The following is a 26,759-nucleotide window of genomic DNA, read 5'->3' as shown; positions in this document are numbered from 1 at the left end:
GAAAACATAGGAAGAACACTCTTTGACATAAATCACAGCAAGATCTTTTTTGATCCACCTCCTAGAGTAATGGAAATAAAAACAAAAATAAACAAATGGGACCTAATGAAACTTAAAAGCTTTTGCAAAGCAAAGGAAATTACAAACGAGCAAAAAGACAACCCACAGAAAGGGAGAAAATATTTGCAGGTGAATCAACAGACAAAGGATTAATCTCCAAAATATATAAACAGCTCATGCAGCTCAATATTAAAAAAACACACAACCCAATCCAAAAATGGGCAGAAGACCTAAACAGACATTTCCCCAAAGAAGACATACAGATGGCCAAAAAGCACATGAAAAGCTTCTCAACATCACTAATTATTAGAGAAATGCAAATCAAAACTACAATGAGGTATCACCTCACACCAGTCAGAATGGGCATCATCAGGAAATCTACAAACAACAAATGCTGGAGGGGTGTGGAGAAAAGGGAGCCCTCTTGCACTGTTGGTGGGAATGTAAATTGATACAGCCACTATGGAAAACAGTATGGAAGTTCCTCAGAAAACTAAAAATAGAATTACCATACGACCCAACAATCCCACTACTGGGCATATACCCTGAGAAAACCATAATTCAAAAAGACACATGCACGCCAATGTTCATTCCAGCACTATTTACAATAGCCACGTCATGGAAGCAACGTAAATGCCCATTGACAGATGAATGGATAAAGAAGATGTGGTAAATATATACAATGGAATATTACTCAGCCATAAAAAGGATCGAAATTGTGTCATTTGTAGAGACATGGATGAATCTAGAGACTGTCATACAGAGTGAAGTAAGTCAGAAAGAGAAAAACAAATATCGTATATTAACAGAAATATGTGGAACCTAGAAAAATGGTACAGACGAATCAGTTTGCAAGGCAGAAACTGAGACACAGATCTAGAGAACAAACATATCGACACCAAGTGGGGAAAGCGGCAGGGGTGGTGGGGGTGGTGGTGTGATGAATTGGGTGACTGGGATTGACATGTATACACGGATGTGTATAAAATGTATGACTAATAAGAATCTGCTGTATAAAAAAATAAATAAAATAAAATTCAAGGGAAAAAAAAAGTCTATCTGAAAACAAAAGCACACATTTCTTAGGATTTAAAAATTTTGCACATAATAAGGTTGCACAGAAATTACTGGCTGTTTTTATAAACAGAATGAGGTATTCGTCAATCTCTAAAGATGAGTGCAAACAGGAAAAAACATACACACACAAAAATACATAAATCCGTACTAAAACCTAGAGCACCAACAATTAAGAAAGAAATGTGAAAAAATGTGTAAAACAGCTATGATTTCACCACTACAAAATTATTAGCCAGGGATGAAATCATTAGCCACTTAACAATCTCTTGGCAATATTAAGTTTTCAACTTTCTTTCAGTCTAAATGTCTATGAGCAATACAATCACTTCCTTTACTCCAATTTTTCTGCGTGGTTCTGTGGTAAATATTCAACCATACGTTTTTGAAGCTTTCAGTAGAAATTAATCAAGATACTGCTTGCTATCCTTTGCTGAACAACTCAATTATACAGTTTCATATACATTTTGCAACCCAAGTCAGAGATGCTACAGAGCATGCAATTTTAAATTAGCAAAGGTTTCACTCCAAAAAAAGCATTCAAGTTCACACAATTTAGATCTACAATAACTTTTAAAATCTAACCTTTAAATATTTATCAGGCAAACTCATTCTTTCCTTGGTAATAAAACTGGCCATGTTAATAAGCCCAAGGGCAGGTAGAGAAAAAAAGACAAGGCAGAATTATAATCTTTTCTTAAAGAACCTTGCCTAATCAGGGAATTTAATAATTAGCTATTTCTCTACTAACTGAATGTTGCTGAATTTGTCAAAAACAATTTAAATATACTTAATAGCTATGTCAAGTTAAGTGAAATCATGCATTTGTCAAAATAGTTCACAAAAAATTCGTTCTGCGTCAAAGATATTGAAGAAGAGTCAACTAGTTGGGTTTAATGAGAACAGAAAAAGGACGAACTACTGTCTTGAACAGTCAGTGTATGTAGTTACCATATTTCCTCTTCATTGAGTGGCAGTCCTACAGTGCTTGCTAGATCCATGGAATCTATTTTCAGTCTGTACTGTATGTCAATTTGTGGTGGTGTCAAAACCACTAAAAGAAAACATTTTCTCCATATCTTCAAGCATGTCATCAAACAACCCACCTCCAAAAGAAAACTCCTGGAAATGGTGCCTTAGCCTACTGGAACCATCCTGGCGTGTCTGGAAGTGATCTGCAAAACGCTTCTTGGACCGAGTGTTTTGGTTTTGACCAAAAAAACCAAAGTCTTCAAATAAGTCATCAAAATTGAAGTTAAATGACTGCTCAGAAGGACTTCCACTAGCTCTTTGTCCTTTACCATTAGTAAAAGCACTATGTCCAAGTGTATCATATTCTTTTCGTCTATTAGCATATGAGAGTGTTTCATATGCTTCTTCAATCTCTCTGAATTTTGCTTCAGCATCAGGTCTCTTATTTTTATCAGGATGGCACTTCATGGCCAACTTGTGAAAGGTCTTCTTGATTTGGCACTCTGATGCTGACTTTGGCACACCTAAGATACCATAGTAACTTTCTGAGGCCAAAATTAATCCGGTTACCATTAAAATGCAGGTTTCAAAGGCGAAAACTGACCGGGGAGTATTCATTTCTAATATCCTGACCCTGGCACCCTACGTGCACGTGGCAAACTGTTGTTGCTTCTCAGCCTGGCGTCACTTCCGGCCCCAACCCCTGAAACTGCAGCGCTGAAGTCCACAAATGTTTTTAATGGCATCTAGAATGATGAATCCTTTCCAGAAGGTTTTCAATTTACTTTCCCCAGATCCATCAGATGAATCACTACCTATGGCAGTTATAGCCTTTTCAAATGTATTTCTTAAATAATAAGACTTGAAAGTCAAAATTACTCCTTGATCCATGGGCTGCAGAATGGATGTTGTGTTAGCAGACATGAAAACTATATTCATCTTGTTGTACACCTCCATCAGAGCTCTTGGGTGACCAGGTCCATTGCCAATGAATAGTAGTATTTTTAAACGAACTTTTTTTTTTTTTTTTTTTTTTTTCCTGAGCAGTAGGTCTCAACAGAGGGATGAAAATATTCAGCAAACCATGTTGTAAGCAGATGTGCTATTTTAAGGCTCTGTCGTTCCATTCATAGAGCACATGCTGAGTAGATTTAGCATAATTCTTAAGAGCCCTGGGATTTTCAGAATGGTAAATCAGCACTGGCTTTAAGTCACCAGCTGCATTTACCCCTAACAAGAGCGTCAGCCTGTCCTTTGAAGCTTTGAAGCCAGGCGTTGACTTCTCCACTCTAGCTATGAAAGTCATAGACAGCATCTTCTTCCAATATAAGGCTGTTTTGTCTGTACTGAAAATCTGTTATTTAGTGTAGCCACCTTCATTGATTATCTTAGATAGATCTTCTAAATAACCTGCTGCAGCTTCTGCATCAGCACTTGCTGCTTCACCTTGCACTTTTATGTTACGGAGAGGGCTTCTTTCCATAAACCTCATGAACAGCCTCTGTTAACTTCAAACTTTTCTTCTGCAGCTTCTTTACCTCTCTCAGCCTTCACAGACTTGAAGAAAGTTAGGGTCCTGTTCTGGATTAGGCTTTGGCTTAAGAGAATGTTGTGACTGGTTTGAACTTTTCTCCAGAGCACTAAAACCTGCTCCATCACCAGCAATAAGGCTGTTTCACTTTCCTTATCATTTGGGTGTTCACTGGAGTAACACTTTTAACTATCTTCTAGAACCTTTCCTTTGCATTCACAACTTGGCTAACTGGTACAAGAAGGCCTAGCTTTTGGCCTGTTGCAGCCTTCTATATGCCTTCTCAGTAAGCTTAATCAATTCTAGCTTTTGATTTAAAATGAGAGACTGTGACTCTTCCTTTCATGTTAACACTTAAAGGCCATTGCAGGGTTATTAGTTGGCCTAATTTCAATATTTTGCTCTCAAGGGTCTATAATTTGTATGCATGTATACTTTTTTATCTTCTTTTCCTAAGTCAGTTGCCTAAAAATTTAATCATTTGTTCTCTTACCTTTTAAACTTCTTGTTTTAGCAATTCAGCTTCCATCCTCAATTTAGCAGTGAAGTCTATGATAAATGAATAAATCCACAAGTGCATTTCGCACAGTTTTTTAAACATTTTTTCCATAACGCAACTAAAAGCAGTGCTCTTTGACAACAGTCACATTTTTGATCATATACATATCAATCAATAATATATAATAATAAAATAATACTTATTTTTTCTCAAGAATTACGCTATGTGTTTTATATGTATTACCTCATTACCTATGAAATAAATCTTATATGTTACCCAGTGTTAAAGCTGAAAAAAAATTGAGGTTTATGTTGATCTTTTCCAAGATCACACAGCTAGTAGAGTTGAATCAAGAATTAGGATGTTTATTGCCACGTAGCCCATGCTTTCAAGCAAAACTACTGGCCTTGACTACACTGCCCCTTTTAATGTGTTACATAAAGTAACTCAATTTTCTGTTCTTTGTAGTAATATTTTATAAATAAATAGGAATTAAATGACAAAACATGTTCAATCTTCTTTGTTAATGGTAAGTATTGCAATTAAAATAAAATATATTAGCTTCATAAGAGAATAGAAAAAGAATGCTGTCCCTTTAGGAGCAAAGTATTTCCAACTGTTTACCATTTTAAGGAAAATAATTAAATATTCAATAGGCTGAATGCTATTAGATGAAAGATTGAATATTCCTTTGCGATCTAAATTCTAAGTGTGGCCAGAGGCACTGTGAACAGTTTAAAGAATAAAGTCTCTAGCCTGAGTAACTGAAATGTGCTTCTTACAATTCAGGAGAGACAAATACACATCAGAACTGATATGCTTATCAAATATAACTTCACTAGGTCATAATGATGAAGAATGAAGAGCGACAGAAATTTCAGGCTTCTGGATTTTTCTCCTGGAAAAATCCTATTTTCCTGGATGAAATTATATTTTAGGACAATACATAAAAAGAAAAAAAGATAAAAATCTGTGGCATATGGAGTCAGATAATGTTTTAATTTATGGTTTATTAAATGTATACAACTATTTTACAAGCATGTATCTAACTTCCAACGGAAAAGCTGAATAGTAGCTAACTGCAGAGACAAGTTCACTTTCACTGGTATTAAATTAATTTAATTATCTTCTCTCGATTAAATAGACAAGCAGAATTCCAAAAATTTATTTCTCAGTTGTCAGGTCCAAGAACAAATTCTTAGACTCGTTTTATAATTTCATCAGATAAAATCTTGAATGTTAATCCTGGATATCCCCATTCAACTCCACCTTTTTAAAGAAAAGGAAATTAAGATCCAGACTATTGAGTTTGCCAGGAAATTATTCATTCAATTAGTATTTATTGACTACCTATTATAAGTAAGTTAGACACTCTTACGTGTTACGAGACAAATTCCCAGCCCCTGTTGAACATAATTTCTAATGGATGACATCTGGATTCATGGCAGAACTGAGGTAGACTACAACTTTACACTCTTTTTACTAAAAAGAAATGGAAAAAATTCCTTTGAAATAGCTGGAAGTTTGCTTTGAAAAAAGTTAGAATTTTAAAGTTAATCATTAAGAAAACAATAAATTAACTGAATAGTGTAAAATATTTTATTAAAATGTACGGGGTTTCAAACTGAAACCCAACAATACATTCTGGATGGGCTTTTGATAAGTCATGATTTTTATTTATCACACAGTTGTTAGCAAAATGTTTAAAATGAATTGTTTTATTATTTATATTTTAAGCAAAATTGCCTTTTTCTTCTAATTTGCAGATAAAAACAACATAAATATGCTACAATAAAGCAACCAGAACAGAATTAAATATATGTTGGAAATTGTGAATTGAAGGGCATATCTGTTTCCACTATCAATTTTTGTAAGATGGATAAGAATTAGTTATATTACCATGCCATCTAAACTGAAGAGCAATACAAATATCATGTTGGATACAGAGGAGGGTATAATATACAATCCTCTTTGAGGTTGATTCTGCAGAAATTTATTGCAAATAAAAAAAGAGATTAAAAAAAATTAACCTCAATCCAAAGTCTGTACTAGAAACTGGTGGCCCTCACTCTCCTCCACTTCTTTTCCCTTGGATAAAGGTCCTAAAGATTTTTGGAAGAAATAGTAAAAATAACAACAAGAGACTCTTTAGAAGTTAGAATTAGTTTGGGGGACAAAAGAAACACACTAGTACTAATTTTATTCAATAAATAAATATTATTGTGTAGCACTGTAGCCTACGTGGTAGTGGGACAGCAATATGCCTCAGTAGCTAAAACTGAGGAGGTGGGGAGCGGGTACTGAGTGGCTTTATATATGAAGTTTCATGTTGTCTTTGATTCAAACATGAGAATGGATGGTCTATTTGCGGCTCTATTAAAAACTCAGTCCTTGCCAAGAATTTTCTTTTTACCAAAAGAAGACTAAAATCTTTCTCTGATAGCCACAGAGAAGTACTATAGAATGTTACACAAAGATTAGAATATACTCAGGGCAGAGGGTTAACTAATAAGTTACTGTGCATCAAAAACAGAAAGGAATGAAAATACCCAGCGATAATTATTCATAAACAATTTACAAGTATGTTGAATGAAAATAACCTCCTGAGAGTACAATTCATAAAGAGGACACTAAAAATGAGCTTTCTGCAAGCACACGAGGAGGTACACAGAGGATGGTCTATGTTACAAAAACAAAACGAAATCCAGTCATGGCACAAGACAGCCTTATATGATGTTGAAAAGGGAATGTGTAGTTGTTAAGTTTGCCAGAAATCATAATAAAAAGAAAAATAATTACCTTCTGAGTACCTAATTTTTTGATTATTTTTCAATTCTATAATTTTATTGACTATCATGTAAGACATGATTCTTGGTGCTGGGAATAACAAATCAAAAAGACTGAAATCCCTGCTTTATATATTCACATGGGAGGAGAAAGTTTATACACAAATAAGTGAAACATAATTTCTTGATGGTAATAAGTTCTGTGAAGTAAAACAATGTAGGAAATGAGAGAGCATAGGTGTTTTGTTTATGACAGTAAAATTTTTAACAGTGAGAGTACATGAAATATAAGCATATATGCAGGTTGAGAGAAGAGTAAGTATAAATCCTTAAGGTATGTAGGTGCTTGGCATATTCATGTAACAATAAAAAGGTCACTGTGGCTGAAATAGAATGATCCAAGGGTAGCGTAGAATGAGATGAGGTAAGAGAGCCAATGACAGGGTTTACATGCTATTGTGTTAAGCAACGTGATTTTTTTCTATTGCAAAAGCAAGTTTTTTTAAAAAAAAGTTCTATTCACAGAAGACCAATAAAAGTAGTTCTTATTGTTTAAAAAGAAAAGATTATTCTCATGTTTACTAAAAATGTTCTATCTTTCTGAAAGCATACACAAAATATGCATGTAACCTGTCTCTCCATTCTTATTTAAAAACTCTAGTATTCTGGATAAAAATTACTGACTTGAAATATAAGCCCATCAATTAAGTCTCTTAATCTGTGTATGAGGTGTCAAGATATTTACATGTAATTTTAATTTTCTTTTCTACTTGCAAATGTTCTTTGGCTTTTATTTTTTAATTATAAAATATCTATTCAAAATATTATATTCCTCCAAACTAAGTGGTTTCTTTTCTTTTCTTTTTTCCAGTCAAAAGGAAATCTTGCTTCAAATCACAATCATTTGTAACCTATGGGCAGTAATGATGTGGGTCTATATTCTCCTGGATAATTATTTCACATCTTCTGCTACTGGCCTTACAAAGTCACAAGTTGGTCACCTTATTTCCTACTTCACTGAGAAATCCAAATCACTCAAAAAGAAAATTTTACAGACTCTCATCATTCTATTTACCCACCTACCATCTCCTATCCTCTTGAGCACTAGATCATCTATGTTTTCTCCTAATCAAGAACATCATTCCAGCTATTCTTCTTTCTCTACTACATCATAATTTTTTTTCACTCTCTAGTTCATACCCATCAGGGTTCAAAAATGCTAGTGTTTCTCTGAACTTTAAAATAATACTTCTCTTGATTTTGTTTCCCCCACCAACTACTACTCCATTTCTCTAGTCTTTTTTGCAGTCAGTCTTCTGAAATGAACAGTCAATAATCCATGTCTCCAACTCCTCACCTCTTGCTCTCTCTGGAAACCACTCTAATCAACCTCTTCCCCAACAACTCCATAAAAACTGCTGTTGTAATAAACACCAATGTCTTTCGTCGTATAAAATTCAATGATAAATTCTTAGTCCTTCTCTCATTATCTATCATGCAATATAACCCTACTGGTTATACACGCTTCTCTTTGATATACTTTCTTCATTGGCTTTCAAGGCATTGTTCTCTCTCTCTCTCTCTCTTTTTTTTTGTTCCCATTAGGAGGAGACAAAGAAAAGAAAGAGGGTAGGGTAAGTGAGTGATATTCTAATTTTTTTTCCCCAGAGAGTTAATATATATATATAATCTAAAAATATATAAAATAATGGAGGTATACATTTATTTATCTAGAATTGTTGAGGTAACAGCACCCAGAAAACTGAAAATAAAAATAGCTTTAAAATGTTCCCTGTGGGGTAAGAAGGAGAGATTAGTACTCTTTTTATCATAAGCTCATCAGTTCTTAAAACCATATGTACTTATTCCTTGATTTTTTCCTTGATAAAAATGTTTTAAAATAAGTTTTTAAGTACCATATGCAATTAAAAAAACTAAAAATGTCTATACACTTATTTCAGTTGGAAAATGGAGTGGCTAAGATAGATGAGAAGTAAAGCACATTAATTCCATAGTTTTCATTGTTGGTGTCAAAAGTTACTACATAACTGATAAATCAACAAGTAGAGGTGTAGGTTTAGGTATAAAGTTATGGTGGTAAGTGGTATTAAAAATTAAAATATTAAATGAAAAACCTGTTATTTTGGGACAAAGGTTTGGAGGTGAATGGGAGCCACAGATATTGGGTTGGCCAAAATATTCGTTCAGGTTTTTTCCCACATTACGGAAAAACCTGAACGAACTTTTTGGCCAAGCGAATATTTTCTTCTGTTTAATTTTATTTTTTAAATATCTTTACTTTTTAATATAAAAGCATGTATTGCTTTTATAATTAAAATAATTCAGTTTTACAAAGAAAGACTAAGTAAAATTTAAAGTAATACATTTATAGGAGAAATTTATCTCTTTTACTATTTCTGGAAAGGATGAACATAATTGTATTCCAGGGCCATGGTTGATACTTATGCAATGCTGTTAAATAAAGTTGAACTAAATTGGGAAAAAAGGCCTCATTATAAACATGTGAAAAAAAGTGGTGTGCAGAAACAGCTCAAGAGCCTCTATGCACCAGGAATTCTTCCTGAATGTCTAACATCGTTTAAATGATTTTATAAATGACCTGTTAGTGGAAAGAACATGAAGGAAGTATTAGAGGAGATCTATACAGAATGGGAGCAGAGCTAATAAACTGCTGTTAGGAGTTATCGTAGGAAATGCCTATACACGCCTTACACCTTGTCAACTTATGTAATACCAGCAAAGAGTTTGTTCACCCCCAATACATAAGGAGTTTTAAAGACACTGAGACTTAAGAGTTCCACTCACTAGTCCAACTTTCTTTGTGCTTACAAATCATCTAGTTTTTAATTGACTAAATTGCCTTTGTCTGTGGTCCTTATGAAGGAAAAAAAAGTGAACATAAATTGCCAAAACTTATCTTGAAATATTAAAGTAGTTTTGGGAAGAATGGGCCTGTGTGGTTGGAGAAAGGCTGAATAGGAGAACAGTTTGATGAATAATACAAGGTGCACAGGCAGAAAGTACAGCACACTTGATAGAAAGCTGTTGGAAAGTAGGCGAGAGTGATGGGAAGTATACATACTGGTATTTGACAGATTATATGAGCACTGCGGATTCTTTGTTCACTTGGGATAGACACAGTACAAAGTGGTGGAGGGACCTGATTCAAAAAGAAGAAAATTCTGAATGGAGGTCTAAGTCAGGATGTAATCAACTCTAGTCTTCCTCTATCACAGTGAGAGCTATTATATTAGTGGAGATAAAAGTCACTTTAGATCGCCTTTCAAAATACACAAACCTACAGTTTTATCCAAAAGATGGGGAGAAGCTGAGATTTTAGGGATATGAATTATGTTGAGACGAGAAGCTTTCATTTTCCTCAGAGCAGTAATTTCAAGTGTTTGTTAGGAGACAATATAGTAATTACTGTATCAGACAGAGTTCTAATGGGAAAAGAGAAACTTCTCTGTTATTGAGACAAGGATTATTATAGGAAATCAAAAGTTTACAAAACCAGAGAAGAGCCTGGAGAGTGGTAGTCAGGACAGGGAAGCGGCTTCCCGCATTCAGTAAATCAGAAAGTGCAAGAATCACTGGGAATTGCTGGTGACAATCTCAGCTGTGTGTAACCTCAAAGCAGGCAATTTTCAGGGAGAAGGCCATGAAACCTCTGGTAAAACTATATATCTGCCATTTGATGAAGCCCCTGAACCCATCTGCCTGTTGAGGGACAGCAGCTTTTGTTTCTTTTATGCCATAAAGTCTCTTGTGAGTGCCTCCCATTGGAGAAATCAATACTGAACAGGGGAGTCTGCCTTTGAATAGATGAAGACATGTTTACTCTCTCCTCCAAAGGAAAGATGCACTTTCCCAGCAGTTATTCTTAGTTCCCATCACCTAGCTCAGTCACAAAGCCTCTTGACATATTAAAGCCTATATGACAAGGCTAACCACCACCAACATGTCTTATATTAAATTGTAGAGAAATAGAAGAAGAAAGAACAAAAATTGGTCTATACATATGCAAATATGTCCATAACAAAGCAAGGGAGAAAACACTGATAGTTATCCCATTCTTTTTTGTTTCCTGCAATTGTTCACAAAGCCATTTTTGGTGTCTATATTTCTTTCTTCACATGTGTTTCAGCCATGGTGCCCTCAGCCGCCACTTCAGCTGGTCATGATGATATGACCCAAATCTTTATTCTTGAAGTGTCTGAACCATTTATGAACCTGTTGATATCTGCTGTAATTTTTCATTAATTTATTTCTGTGCAAAGTATTCATTGGCAGCCTACAAAATCTACTGGCTTCCATACATACTCCTTCTTGATCCCAATGTACACCAGCAACTCTATCTCCTGTTTATAATCAGGATCAATCATCACAGCCAATACAGTAAATCCTTTATTTGCCTGTTGATGGGTGGTTTAAGAAGCTCAATAGTCAGAGGACAATCTCCGCCACAAGAAAAATGGAATTGTTGCATCCCCTAGTGGACTTCCTTTGTCCTCTTAGGAAGTTAGACCTCAACTAGCAGAGCTCAGAGCTGTGGAGATTAGAAACACATATTTTGTGAGTGATTTCTTAGGTGTAATAGTGAGGGGTACCACTTCACTTTCAACCCTCAGTGTCTAAGACTGTGTTCTGGCTATGTGAAAAGAGGGGTACAGGTTTCCCCCACTATCCAAAAACAAAGCATTCCTATGAAACATTTTGTAAGCCATAGAGAGTAAAGCAAAGAAGCAATTACCTTAGGACACATCTTACTAATAGATGCACAAAATAAATTGAGGTAAAGCATAGATGCAACAGACACAGTTCAAAGCTGTGGCAGCTTGACGCTGAGATGCCGAGTGTAGTTCCCAGGAAAGGAGGTTGGTGGTATCACTCTCACCGCCCAGGGTGCACATTGCCTCTACAACAGCTAACTGAAAAACAATGCTGAATGCCATTTTCACCTTTCACTTCTTTTCGTAAAAGTGAAAAATCCTCTTCAGGTTTCTTTTGGTTAGTGGAAACAGTTACTAACGTAGACCTTTCATGAAAATGAAGTGGCGTGAAGCAAACGTTTGAAAAGTTGGGGTGGTGGTGGTGGTGTGATGAACTGGGAGATTGGGATTGACATGTATACACTGATATGTATAAAATAGATAACTAATAAGAACCTGCTGTATAAAAAATAAAGAAAAGAAAAAGAAAAGTGGGGATACCTGCATAACATATTGGTTACTTGTTCCAAGTCTATACTCAATGCATATTTTAGAACAGCTCATTAAACTTATAAGAGCTGACTCCCAACAGGTGTCTGGACCAGCTGCAGACCTTTCTCTTCTCTGGTATCCAAATAAAACCAATGATAACTTAAAATTATCCTTAGGTGTTCCTATTTTAAAGACTGGATTTTTACCCAAAAGAATAAATCCAGAATAGCAAAATTTCACTGGTAATGTGGACAGGGAAACATTTCTCCATTAAGCAACAATATGGGAGCCCTTTCACTAACTGTTTTAATTCTTCATGGAAGAATGCTCTCTAGAAATAGGAAGTCTACGAAAAATTCCCAAGAACGTAATTTATTTTACCATCTGCTTTGCTTAGAAAACAATCAGGTAATAACATAATTGCCTCGACATCATGTTCTGAGTTGCGCATATGCAACACTGCAATGCAAAATTCCTTTTTTTTTTGAATTGTGGAAAGGATGCCTTGAAGTTTTTTTTTTTTTTTTTTGTGGTATGCGGGCCTCCCTCTGTTGTGGCCTCTCCCGTTGCGGAGCACAGGCTCCGGACGCGCAGGCTCAGCGGCCATGGCTCACGGGCCCAGCCGCTCCGCGGCATGTGGGATCCTCCCGGACCGGGGCACGAACCAGTGTCCCCTGCATCGGCAGGCGGACTCTCAACCACTGCGCCACCAGGGAAGCCCATGCCTTGAAGTTTTTAATTCTATTTTTGATTTTACATTTTGGAAGCATCTTATATTTTGACCCCCACCTATTTATTTCACCTTTTAAATTGTAGCAAATTTTAGTACATTGAAACAATGAATAACAATGTATCGTACTGGTGTACAGAAGGTTTCTTATTGGAGTGTCTCAATGAGTTTTTTTGCTTATTTTTTTTTCCATTAAAGAAAAGATGTTTTACTTGAATTATTAGAGAACGAGAATGACTTGTTACTTCAAGTACCCATGATTCTTGTAGTCTACCTGTCTGTCTGTCTATCTAGCTAGCTAGCTAGCTTGTGGATATATTTGTTTAAGACAAGTTAGGGATAAAGGCCTAAATATACGACTGAAGGAATTAATCAAAATCCCTATTTGTTCTGATTTTCAGGAAGGAGGGCAGAATCAATGAAGTAAACAGCTGTGAGATAAACGAGGCTTTGCCCATTGTATTAAATAGTACAAATATCACTTGTCTTTGATGACCTATCCTAGATGAAGCTGTCTGCACTACTGAAAGGTGAGTGATAGCTTCATTACAATTAGTTATGATATTACATAAAAATTCTCTACTAGGATCAGAACTCAATTTCAGAATGATAAAGGAAGCCCTAATGACAAATTCATAAAATTTACATTGTATTGAATTATGTACAACTAATATTATGAATTCTATTTGGTTCCTACTAGATGATGAGATCTTTGTTGGCAATGTTTAAAGAGTAACCACTGAATAACAATTACTGTGATAGTATATCCATTCTGTATTTGATTAATATACAGGGTTCCTTATGTTATTCAATTTGAACACCGTAAGTTGATTTTATTTTCAAACTATTATTGTAAAATGTGTTACTTGCTCTTAATAACATGTATGTTATTCACTGTAATTTTCTTAGTCGGAACAAAATTTTGACTGAAAGAAATTCTGTTTTTGAGCAAAATTATGCCTTGTAGTAATAATTATTATTCTGAGAATAATAGCTATTATTTATTTAGTGTTGTTTGTGCCAGGCACTTTTCTAAGTACTTTAAATGTGTTCCTTTCAATGGCATTATGAGATACTATTATTAACCATATATTACAGATAATGAAATGTAGGCAAAGTAAGTAACTTATGAAGGTCACACTGCCAATAAGTATTGGGATGCAAATCCAAACTATGCCATTTGATTCCAATATTAAACTCTTAACCACTGCACTCGCTGCTATCCCACAAATACCTCCCATCCCTGGCATATGACACTATTCTATCATCAATTTTGTTAAAAATAATTTGAGAATATGACATGGCTACAAATAACCAATGTAACATGCAGATTCTACACGAAAACTTCCAGGAGTAAAAGTTTTTTTCTAGCAGAAGTAGATGAAAGCATAAGTCTGCCTTTTGGTCTTCAAGAGCATTCAGAGGTTGCGGGTAGAATTGCTCACTCTCCTGTTAGAATAGACTAAGATGATCTCAGGCAGATACTTAATTTCAGTTATTTGTTGGGACAAAATGAAATGTCAGTTTTTATTTTCTTTTTTATCCTTAGCACTACACCTAAATGTTAGATTATTGATAACTAAAAGGTTTAGTCCATAACTTTTATTAAAAGCTATTATGTGTAAATGCAGATCATTCATTAACATAAAGGAATTTAAATACTGCTAATGGAAATTGAAGCCTATTAAACTAACAGTGAATATTGCATTCTTTTGGGGCCAAATGAGTATTGTATAAATTAAGAAAATAATAATTTATTGTTACATTTTTTCTTGAACTTCAATGAGTTTTTAAAATAATTTGTAACTTAAGGTGTTTTTATATTTCTGTAGTCATATTTCCTCCCAAATCTCCAGTATTAATCTCCAACTTCAGCAGGAATAGTCAGACCAGTGCTGCTCTTTTAGGGGAATGGCTCAGTGGACCCCTGAGAGTCCTAATTTTAACATGTTTGATTTAAAAGTCTTATGAGGCATTGCTAACAGTATCTGTTACTGGAAAAAATCTCTCCTTCTTTAAAACCTCAGTAGTGAACAATATTCTCCTTTGTGAAGATGTGATTATTCAAACAAATTTCTCCCCAGAGTCATGCTATTTTCTAGTACAGGAATTTCCATAAGAAAAAAGTGGAGGGCTGATTAAGAAGTCACCCATGTCTTTTTTTAAAGAAGTAGATGCAATCTCTGTTTCCATTAACCGTGGGACATCTTCAAACGACCTCGTTGACTCTTCTAATTTATTTACTAACATGGAGCCAACTCAAGATGTACTTACTGGAGAGACCATGCCCTAGTTTCATTTATTTCTCATTAAATGTGCTGCTGAATAGAAATACCTCAATTACCTACAAAAAAGTAGATCGCCAATGGAATTCCTAAATAAACTGATTCTCGTTGAAGTAGACTGCAATTATTAATTTTGATATTATAAATAAATATGTTGTAAAACATATAAACATATATGTTTATAAATATATGCAGAATATATGTAAAAAATACATAGCTAATTTAATCTTTTCACCCTTTTCTTTTACTGTCTGACTTGGGAATTGAACATTTTGGCTTCAAATAAACTACTGAAATCTATACTAGAGGTAAGATCTAGAAATATTTTTCATTATGAATCTTACCTTATTTTATTTATAGCCAAGTATAAAGTAAGACATTGGTATTTTACAGAATTCTGCCTCCTGTAACTTTGTATCAAAGCTATTTAAGAAGTTGTTAAAAATACTTACAAAAAGTTTTTTTTTTTCTTCTTCTGTGTTTAGTTCACACGTTTACAACCACAATATAGAAATATTTTTGATTATACACTTGTATTGGTAAAACATTTTTGAGCATGCCCTCATGTTTGTTTCATTTGTATACAAGTGCTACTGTATTAATACATCATATATTATGCATGTGTATATATACGTATCGCACTTGGAAGTTATAATTAATGAGATTGGCTCCATTGTATCGTCAGTGAAACTCTACTTGACTCCAGCCAAATATCCTGAAGGTGAATGTTTTAGTTAACAAGGTGAACTATGTGAAAAATAGTGTATTTATAATTATTTACCTTTAATATGATTTTTTGCTTGAAAAGTTATATTGTCAACCCCAAACTTCTGGTTTACCTTCTATTAGCAGTAGAAGTCATTTAATGCAGCTGCTTTGTGTAAGTTACCACCAGATAGCATTTCTGTGTCTTTGATTATGCACACATTTCTGAACTAAAAACTACTTTATTAAGTGAGGTTCTTGTTAAGTTCTTTGGGAAAATCATTTTACTTCTCATTCAAATACATACTATTACCAAACAGCTGTTCTGTCCACGGTACTACGCTAAATGTGCTGAGGGCTACAGAGGTAGTGTCAACACCTTTAACTGCTTGTAGTTAGAAAATAAGTATTCAGTAGAGCTCTTTATCTGACTTTCATTTAATTAAATTGCCAGATTCTTTGTTGTTTTCCATGTTGTTTGTAAACATACTGAAAATAAGTAGTAGGCAAATTATAAAAGCTTCAATATGACATTCAAAGAAGTTTATACTTTACTATATATTATTTAAAATTAATTTCCTAAATTGATTTCACATAATATAATCCACAAAGATTTATCAAAGTTTTTTGTTTTTGTTAATTGGTTGGTTGGCTTTTGGCTGGTATGTGTTAGTGAAGCAGAAAATTACATTATCAAATTTATGCTTTATAAAGATAAATTTGGAATGAAGAAGGCATATACTAGGAACATAGAGACCAGTTAGACTATAGTGAGTCAAGTAAAAAAAAAAAAAGAATAAATGGCTGAGATGAGATAAAAGGTATATCCCTCTTTCTAAGAGATGGGATCATTTAAACAAGTAATTGAGAAAAAGAATGGATGGGAGGTTGAGAAGAAGATGATTCTGAAGTTTCTGAAGAAGATGATTCTGAAGTAGATGAGTCATCACGGGGAGGTGGAGAATATGAAAATAAGGTTTTAGTAAAATGTAAAGACTTTGTTTTGGACATGTTGAGCTTAAAGATTTGTGGTACAACCTGATGAAAATATTAACAATTTGATATGGAGTTCAAGAAAGAGGTGAGGGATATATTTTATAGGGAAAAATCCTATCAAATATATTTAACAAAATCAACAGTAAATTTTTCTCCTTCCTTTGTCCTCACAATATACTTTATTAATGCCACAAATATTATTTGAAATTTAATAGCCTGACCACTTTATCTAAATAACAATGTGTTATCTATCATAACTCTTTGAATCCAGATGCCAAAATAATGTATCTGAAAATAAGGATCTTTATTTCTATTTTTAGTCCAGAAAAACTGTATCTATTATATGTTAATTATTTTGATTTAAAATAAAATGGGAATTCCCTGGCAGTCCAGTTGTTAGGACCCTGTGCTTCTACCGTAGGGAGCACGGGTTCTATCCCTGATCGGGGAACTAAGATCCTACAAGCTGTGTGGTGTGGCCAAAAAAATAAAAAGTAAAATGGAAATGTTTTCTATTAAATTCAATTTTTACGTAATTTTTTAAGTAATTATTTTAAGTAATTTAATTTTACTTAAATTAAATTTAAGAAAATTTAAGAAAATTAATTTAAGTAAAATTTAAATTAAGTAAATTAATTTAAGTAGATTTAAGTAAAATTAAATTTAAGTAAATTAAATTAAGTAAGTAAATTAAATTTAAGTAAATTAAAGTAATTTATTTTTACTTAAATTATTTTTAAGTAATTTTAAGTAATTATTGAAATTTGTGCAAACAAATTTTGCTTTCAAATGAACAGAAATATAATTTTGGGTATAGAGAATAATCCTGTTTCATGTGGGAACTATATTACTTTCAAAGTGCTACATTAATATACATTGGGCTCTGGACAGGATTATGAAGTATAGATGCTTCGCTGATTTTCCCACACATGAAATTCTTGTGTTTTTTTACTGTTGTTGTTTTCTTTTTTTTCTTGCTAGTGGCCCTATATTTTAGAAAAGTCCAACTGAGCCTTTTCCTTCTCATTTAAAGGCAGCTGAAAATATTGAATTTCACTAAAGGTTTAAACTTTTTATATCTTCAGATATAATTAGTGGTCCAACATAATATCTTATTTTGCTACATGGCTTTAAAAAAAAAACACTTCCAACAGAAGTAACACAAGTGACATTTTAGCAAGTTCTATGCTGTTAAAATGAACTAAGAAATGGGAATTTTAATGGGAAAAACGTCTTTCAGAAATACATTCATGGCTTCCATTGTTATATTTGCTTACTAAGGGAGATTTAAAGGATTTGTTGAATGAATGTAAAGAGAACATTTTCATTTATAAGCAAAAATTTTTAAATATGCTGTTCATAATTTTATATAAAATCAATATACAGTTCTTTAAAGGTTTAATAAAAATATCAAAATTAGAACAAGGCAAAGAAGAAGAAAAGTATCCCAAAAAGTAAGTTTCTGGATCAAGACAAGTTACATTTTTCTGAAAATTCTTGAGCTTGTACTTTGATTAAAAGTAATTTAGCCTAATTTTATCTTACTCTTAAATAAAAGTATATTTCAAATATTTGTTTAAATTTTCAATTTATCATATTTATGCTTAATGATAAATTTGGAGACTATGTGTTCAAAACTTTTTCATTTGTTATTTTTCCTATAAAGTAATGGTTATATAGCTATAATTAAGAAATTTATGAAACCTTTTGCTTTATCATTATAAGTGACTTAATATAATTTAGTCTTTATATATTTCTTTGTTCTTTGAACAGATAAAATATAAGATAAACACATTAGCCCTGGCCCCTTCTGCCTTTATATCTGAGTCTACACTATGATATTCTATACTATATATATTTACACTCACACACATATAAATGATCATTATCTGAGGTATTAAAATGTGGTGAAAAAAATGTGGTGAAGATGATATTTTGCTGTATACTGTTGCACAATGGTGATTCTTCTTAAAAACATAAATTGTTAAAGTATGTAACAATGGTAAATAAAAGAATAGCAAAAGACTGGTGAAGGGGCTTCCCTGGTGGCGCAGTGGTTGCGCGTCCGCCTGCCGATACAGGGGAACCGGGTTCGCGCCCCGGTCTGGGAGGATCCCACATGCCGCAGAGCGGCTGGGCCCGTGAGCCATGGCCGCTGAGCCTGCGCGTCCGGAGCCTGTGCTCCGCAACGGGAGAGGCCACAACAGAGGGAGGCCCGCATACCACAAAAAAAAAAAAAAAAAAAAAAAAAAAAAAAGACTGGTGAAAACAATTTGTGGAATATAGCCAACTTAATTCTTTTTAGTAATTAGTAGGGAAGTCTGTACTGTTACAATCTTGAACATTTTTGGTGAAAACAATTTGTGGAATATAGCCAACTTAATTCTTTTTAGTAATTAGTAGGGAAGTCTGTACTGTTACAATCTTGAACATTTTTGGTGAAAACAATTTGTGGAATATAGCCAACTTAATTCTTTTTAGTAATTAGTAGGGAAGTCTGTACTGTTACAATCTTGAACATTTTTGGTGAAAACAATTTGTGGAATATAGCCAACTTAATTCTTTTTAGTAATTAGTAGGGAAGTCTGTACTGTTACAATCTTGAACATTTTTGGTGAAAACAATTTGTGGAATATAGCCAACTTAATTCTTTTTAGTAATTAGTAGGGAAGTCTGTACTGTTACAATCTTGAACATATTTTTAAATATTTTATATGTTAAAAACAATAAATTTAAAATATTTTCTGTTTGCATTAGTACGTTTGAAAATTACAGTACCTTTACAAAAGAGGTTAGCAAACAAATTTGTGCAGAATAGTTCAGACTCAGGGAAGCATAGTGGCTGTGGTTGGATAAAAGGGAGAGCAGAAGTTTCTGAAAAATATGTGAGGGAAGGGCATTCCAGGACAACTATATAAGATGAACAAGGAAAGGAGATCGAAAATAACATGACTTGTTCCAGAAACAAAATATCGTTGGTGCATATGGTGAATGATAGGTAATGGGGGAAGTGGGAAGAGGAAAAGACGGTCATAACGTTTAATCATGGAGAACCTTTAATACCTTGATGAAGATACTGGATTTTACTCAAGAGATAAATGCTAGACAGTAAAGATGTCATGAAGGACAATAACTGGGCAAGATTTATATTTCAGATATTTACTCTGAGCAACGAAGGGGATGGTTTGAAGAGGACAAGTAAACCAGAAGGGAAGACGTTTTAAATGCCCAGGCGTAAAATGGTGAGGTACTGAGACACACGCTGAAAGAATACTAACAAGGGGATGGATCTGAGAAATAGGTAACAAGTAGTGGCAGGAGGAATTAGTGAAACAGTAGATGTGGGGACTGAGAAAAAGTGAGGGGTTTAGGATGACACTAAGGTGAATACGATCATGAAGTGGTTGAATGTATGAGACTTATTTTTTAATCAAGTCTGAGTCAGGACATATTTTTTCTTGGACAATTGAAAAGCGAGCCAATGCAATCCAGTGTGTGGAAGGTGATTAGAGTCCCTGGCTTTCCACATGAGCATCAGGCTGCAGTTTCTCAACCTAATTTATAGTGCATATGTCCATTCTCTCTCCTCACTATTTATTCATTCTTCACTCAGTGAGCATTTTCAAAGGGCTTACCATGGCTAAGTACTTACTTGTTGCCTTTTTTTTTTTCCCCATGCACCCTGTTCCCAAGTGTCTATTTTAATTTCTCATTGGGAAACCTTTGTTAATTTATAACAGCTCCCCTCTTTGTGTCTGGATCTCTCTCTATTGTCCTTTATTTCAGATCTTCTGGATATATTTTTCAAATGCTCATTAAAAATCAGGAACTGTTACAAGCTTGAACTAGTACCACTAGCTAATAATTTCTGAAGGAAACTAGTGGTCCACCTAGTTCTCTATTGCCTCTAAGGCTGAGTGATCTGGACCACAAACTCTTCTCTGAAGTATTCTGTTTCTTTTATGCCTATTAGCTAGCCCACCCCATACTGCTCTCATTTCCTTTCGCCTTCCCTTTACTAAGTTTTCCATGATGAAAACATTTCTGTAGGATCAGTGATTGTATTGGAGAACAGTTCCCATCTCTGTCTATCCTCCACCAGGGAGGAAGGAGTCAGGGACACAGAATTACTTTGTGAGAAAAAAACTTACACACTTTAAACAATGTAACTTAGAAAAATTTAACCTACTTGACTTGAATCTAATCCATGTCACTAGGAAAATGAATGGCAATTAAATTTTTCAGAAGAAGAGTACACTTGCAATATATATATACATATTTGGTCAGAAGTTATAAAGACAGATGAAACATAACACTTGAGGTAAATCCAGGATCTCTCTCTAAATCCAGGACGAGAAATCAAATTCTTTTTTATGCTTTCCTATGCATTTCCTTGTTTTTGTATCTTCTAGGAATTTGAATTTGGTAAGTTATATGATATATTTTGATAATGAAAAAATATATATATTTATAAAATATCGATAGGTTGCTGCTATAAACAAAGATGTCTCAGCAACTCATACTTGAGAAAATTTATTAATGAAGGCTATACTGCCACTTTTTAAAAATCAGCATCTTTACTACTTCATACAGTAGACAGTAAATGGTAAAAGCAAAGCCCTGAGAAAGCATTTTTGCTGTTCTTCATGGCCCCAGGGGTAGAAAGGCTGATTTTCTTTGATAGTTGGCCATTTTGTTCTGGTCATGGGACAATTTAATGCAAAAGGACAAGCAGCACCAAAGAGACAGAACTTATGTTCTAACTTGAGAGATCAGTCTTTCTAATGGCACAGCAAACTGCAGTCATTAAGACCTCTGGAATTAGAACTAGGGGGTTTAAATTCCAGTTCAACCACTTATTAGATCTGTGACCTTGGGCCAAGATAATGAACCTTTAAAACAGCTGCAAAATGTAAATAATGTCTTAGCTTTCAAGCCTTTTGTAAAGACTAAGGGAAGTCAGGAATAATAGACAATTAATTAGGGCCTGTATCACAGGAATGTACAGTAAATGGTAGAGTAATCTTTGATAATTTGCCTGCTATAGAAAACTTTGGGATTCCTGAAATAAAAATAAAGTAAGAAGATAAAAAATGTGCAGGAAGAATTTTGGAGAAAATCAGAGATTATGAAGCTGTATATGAACAAAGAATGGAAGAGGACAGTATGGAAGCAAATTAAGTTTGCTTAAGCAAAAGACAGCAAAAGACAACATCTTAGAAATGATACTATAATGATTTGACATTGGGCTAACTTGCAAAGGGAGAGTGGTTAATTTTGGCAGCAGAAATGCATAAAGGCACTGTGAAACAACATAAAATAGTTATGTGGCCATATACAAGTTACTTAACTTCTCTGTGCCTCAGTTTCCTCATCTGTAGAAACTGGTTAGTAACAATACCTAAGCCATTAGGATTGTATGGAGTTTATATTAGAGTTAATATAAGTATAGCACTAGATTCATGCTTCATACCTACTAATTGCATCGTAAGTATCACTATTATGATTACTGTTAAATAACCAGTTGTATAGATGTCCAAGTAATTTGCATATGATTATCTACTTAAATATGGACTCATAATTTTATCAATAATATCAATTTAAATTATTTTCATAAATGACCTTTCTGTTTAATGTCCACTGAATGAAGCTGTTTATTTACACGGTCTTTTCCCTCTGCTATATCGTTATTCCTTGGAGCTCACTCAGCAAGGCTTTTATATCTCTGAATTCTTATTAAAATAGTTCCTAAGCCTGGCTGTACATTAGAATCCCGTCGGGAAACTTAAGAATGCTAATCTCTGAATCCACTTTAGATGAATAAAATCAGATTCTGTCTCCTGAGAAGGGGTATATTATTAAAGTGCCCCAGGTGATTTTAATGCACAGCCAGGAGTAAGAAGGTAGTGTTTTGCAAAGAAATTTGACATAGTTTCTGTTCTTCCTTCTTTCAACCAAAACTTAAATGATTTACAATGACACCTATCTATAGATATCTATCTGTCTCTATCTATCTAATCTATCTATCTATTTATCTATTAACTAACCTAACTACCTACCTACCTATTTATCTGACAGGAGAGTTTGATGCCCAGCAGGCATTAATAAAGGTTTGATAAATATATCAGTCAGGAGCCTGGCAGGCAACAAATGGCACATTGAACCTGGGTGTGGGCAGAGTTTGATAAAACTAACAAACAGTGCAGTTCCTTGGGCTAGCAATAGCGGATGTAGCTACCATTCTCTATATCTGTCTCTTTTCTTTATTGTTTCAACAATTTTCTCCCTCCCACTTTGCTACTAAACTAAAACCCACAAAATGTTTGTTACTAATCTGCTACAAAATAAGGACTTTTCCCAGAATATAAAACAATTATGTCCTTAAACATACTGTTTAATTCACCTGACATTTTTTTTTTTCTCCATAGTGAGGCTCTGTCAATAAAAGAAGTGGTGCATTTATTTACATTCTGGCACAAACTTATTAACTCTTGGTGGACTTCTCAGACATAGTTTATGGACCAGTATTTTGAGTAGCACTGTACAAGATTATCCACATCAGCATGAGATTTAGCTGAATATCTCCCATGTAAAAACAAAACAATCAAAAACCTCCTTTTGTCCCACATTTCCTTCCAACTATTATCCTTCTACAGGGTTGTCTGTTATTTATTGCCTCTAATTCCTCTTCTACCAAGCACTCAAAAAGTCATTCCCATCATGCTTTGTCAAGTTACTCATTCTGTCAAATTAGTAGTCAATTTTCAGTCTTCACATTCCTTGATTTCTCAGTAGCATCTGACACAGTAGATCATCTGTGGCAACTTCTACTCTAAGTTATTGATTTGTATATATAACCACCTATTCCACATGTTTCCTTGAATATCAGTAGGCATTTCAAACTTATATGTAAAACAGAATTTTTGATTTTTGTCCCTGAACCTGTTCTTCTCACAGTCTTAACTCTTCTCACAGTTACCAATTTTTTCAAATCCACAGTGATCTCTCACCTATACTCTTGCAGTAGCCCCTTAACTAATTTCCCTGTTTGTCTTCTTAAGGTGCTTTTTTTTTTTTAACACATCAGCCAGAGTGATCCTTAGAAAATATAAAATACATGTTTACTCTTCTGCTCAAAACCCTACAATGACTTCCCAATTCTGGGTATAATTCAAACCCTATTAAGACCTATGTGATCTAAACACAGCTCACTCCACTTTTGCTAACTATCTCTGTGACATCATTTCCTACCACTGTCCCTTGCAGACATTCTTATGGCCACAAAGTACATTTTCTGTTCTATGGAAACACTTTAATGTTAGTCACTTTTCAGAGAGGTAAAAGGCAATTACTTTTCAATGTTCAAATTTTTCATCATCAATTTATGGTGCTAAATTTTAAATCTTATGCATCTTATAAAAGTGTTAGAAAAGATATATCTGTGAGCCTTCATTATGCATTCCATGTTTGCAATCTTCACGAGACATAATTTGCTGATAATATGTGTGATGAGTTGTACCTTAGAAATTACAATTTTAGATGAAGTTTCATTTAATCATATGTTTTGGCTGTCTTTTAATGAATCCTCATTTGACTTTTTCAGAGTCAATAAAAGGGTTTTCTCAGAAGTGACATCAGCGTCATGGTGGCATGAGACATTCTCTCTTCCCTTCAATCTACAGCCAGTAGAACACCCATAACTCAACAAAGGTGTCTCTACCCAACATACCAGACCACTGGAGAATTCCACACATCCATACATCTAAAGTTGGGTCGACTGGGATACATAGAGGTGGTGGAACCAGGGGAACAGTGGAGATGGTGCCTGCGATACCAGACGGATGGCCAAGACTGCTGAGCCCTCTAGCCCCAGAGAACCTGGTAGCATCAGGGAAGGCAATGCATACGACTCTGGCCTTCCAGCCACATCCATACCCACGGCCACAGGGAATCAGGCAGCAGCGGCAGTTGGGCCTGCAATCCCAAGCTTTCAGCTGCAGAGGTGCATGTGACAACAGCCCCTCTGCTGACAATGGTGGTGCTCACAAGCCCAGCAACCCTGAAGAGGTATCCACAACCCCAGCTCTCCCCCTCTACCTCTCCTGCAGCAGTGGAGCCAGTGACTCAGGAAGATAACCCCTCCCCCAACCCCCATGCAGAAGAGACACCCACTATCCTGCTGTCCCAGGCAGTGATGCTAGCAACACCACCAGCAGCAAGGTACCAAAGACCTCAGAGGCAAAACAGTGACAAAGAGGCCAACGGGCAACAGTTCTCTGGCAGATGCCCTGGAGGGTGGAAAGTGCAGATTCTCAAATATAACCAGAGGCAGCGCCGGTAAGAGAAACCAAAAACTTGTGCTATGGTGCCACCTACTGGAAAACAAAAGTAAAACCTCTAATTATAACCCGGCAAATAAAATCAAGCTGCGGGGAGTGTGGGGGGAGTTTTATCTAAACAAGCAAGGTGTTCACTAATTCAAATGGGCCGGGAGAAAAACAACTAAGCTCATCATGCACCATGAAGAAACACAGTAATGCGATATCAAAAGAAGAAAATGATTATTCTCCAGAAACCAAAGTCATGAAACATTGCAACCTCACTGAAAGAGAATTCAAAATAGCTGACTTGAAGAAACTTAACAAGCTTCAAGAAAACTAAGAAAGGCAATCCAATGAGCTCAGAAATAAAATTAATGAACAGTGGGGCTTCCCTGGTGGCGCAGTGGTTGCGCGTCCGCCTGCCGAAGCAGGGGAACCGGGTTCGCGCCCCGGTCCGGGAGGATCCCACATGCCGCGGAGCGGCTGGGCCCGTGAGCCATGGCCGCTGAGCCTGCGCGTCCGGAGCCTGTGCAGCTTCAAGAAAACTAAGAAAGGCAATCCAATGAGCTCAGAAAAAAAATTAATGAACAGAATAAATACTTTACCAAAGAGACTGAAACTCTAAAAAAACCAAACAAATTCTGGAGCTGAAGAACTCAATGCGTTAGAAGGCACTGGAAATAGAGCAGACCATACAGAAGACAGAATCAGTGAGCTTGAAGATAGAAATCTAGAAATTATACTGGTAGAAAAGGAGATAGAATTAAGATCTTAAAAAAAGAATAAATTCTATATGAACTATCTGACTCTATTAAGAAGGGCAGCATTAGGATAATGGGTATCCCAGAAGGAGAAGAGAGGGAAAAGGGAGAAGGAGAAAGACAAATATTAAGTGATTTCTCTCATATGTAGAATATAAAAATAAAATAAAATAACAAACCAAACCAAATAAAAACAGACACATAGATACAGAAAACAAACTAGTGGTTACCAGAGGGAAAGGGGGCTGGGGTGAAGGAAAAATGGGTAAAAAAGATCAACTGTATGGTGATAGATGGAAACTAAACTTTGGCTGGTGAGCACGCTGTAGTGTATACAGAAGTCAAAATATAACGTACACACAGAACATATAATGTTATAAACAACGTTACCTCAACTTAAAAAAATAAATAAAATAAACTTTTATTTTGGCTAGCATCAGAATCATATAAAAATTACATGATATTTTCTCATAATTAAGGACAAATTATTTAACTAGATAAACTTGTAAAGTGTTTAACATACACATACATATTTACCTATATATAGTTTTGTTTTTATTTACATAAAATTGGCATTTATCACCCTTCCACAGTTTATGATCTGACTAAAATAAAGAAATATGGGGCTTCCCTGGTGGCGCAGTGGTTGAGAGTCCGCCTGCCGATGCAGGGGACACGGGTTCGTGCCCCGGTCCGGGAAGATCCCACATGCCGCGGAGCGACTGGGCCCGTGCGCCATGGCCGCTGAGTCTGCGCGTCCGGAGCCTGTGCTCCGCGACGGGAAGAGGCCACAACAGTGAGAGGCCCGCGTACC

General features: G+C 35.0%; 2 protein-coding genes across 4 annotated transcripts in view; both read right to left on the bottom strand.

Annotated features, from left to right (window-relative positions):
• Window positions 1-26,759, bottom strand: part of CSMD3 (CUB and Sushi multiple domains 3) — a 1,193,315-nt gene that overhangs the window by 508,540 nt on the left and 658,016 nt on the right. The gene's annotated exons all lie outside the window — the stretch shown is intronic.
• Window positions 2,127-2,724, bottom strand: LOC102984526 (dnaJ homolog subfamily B member 9-like). Its single transcript, XM_055091176.1, has one exon. It carries the CDS (start codon window positions 2,722-2,724, stop codon window positions 2,164-2,166), a length of 561 nt encoding a protein of 186 aa, XP_054947151.1. The 3' UTR covers window positions 2,127-2,163.

Source organism: Physeter macrocephalus, chromosome 15 (assembly GCF_002837175.3).
Source record: "Physeter macrocephalus isolate SW-GA chromosome 15, ASM283717v5, whole genome shotgun sequence".
Classification (NCBI taxonomy): domain Eukaryota; kingdom Metazoa; phylum Chordata; class Mammalia; order Artiodactyla; family Physeteridae; genus Physeter; species Physeter macrocephalus.
Note: the sequence above shows the minus strand (reverse complement) of the source record. Positions and strands in the feature narration are given on the sequence as shown.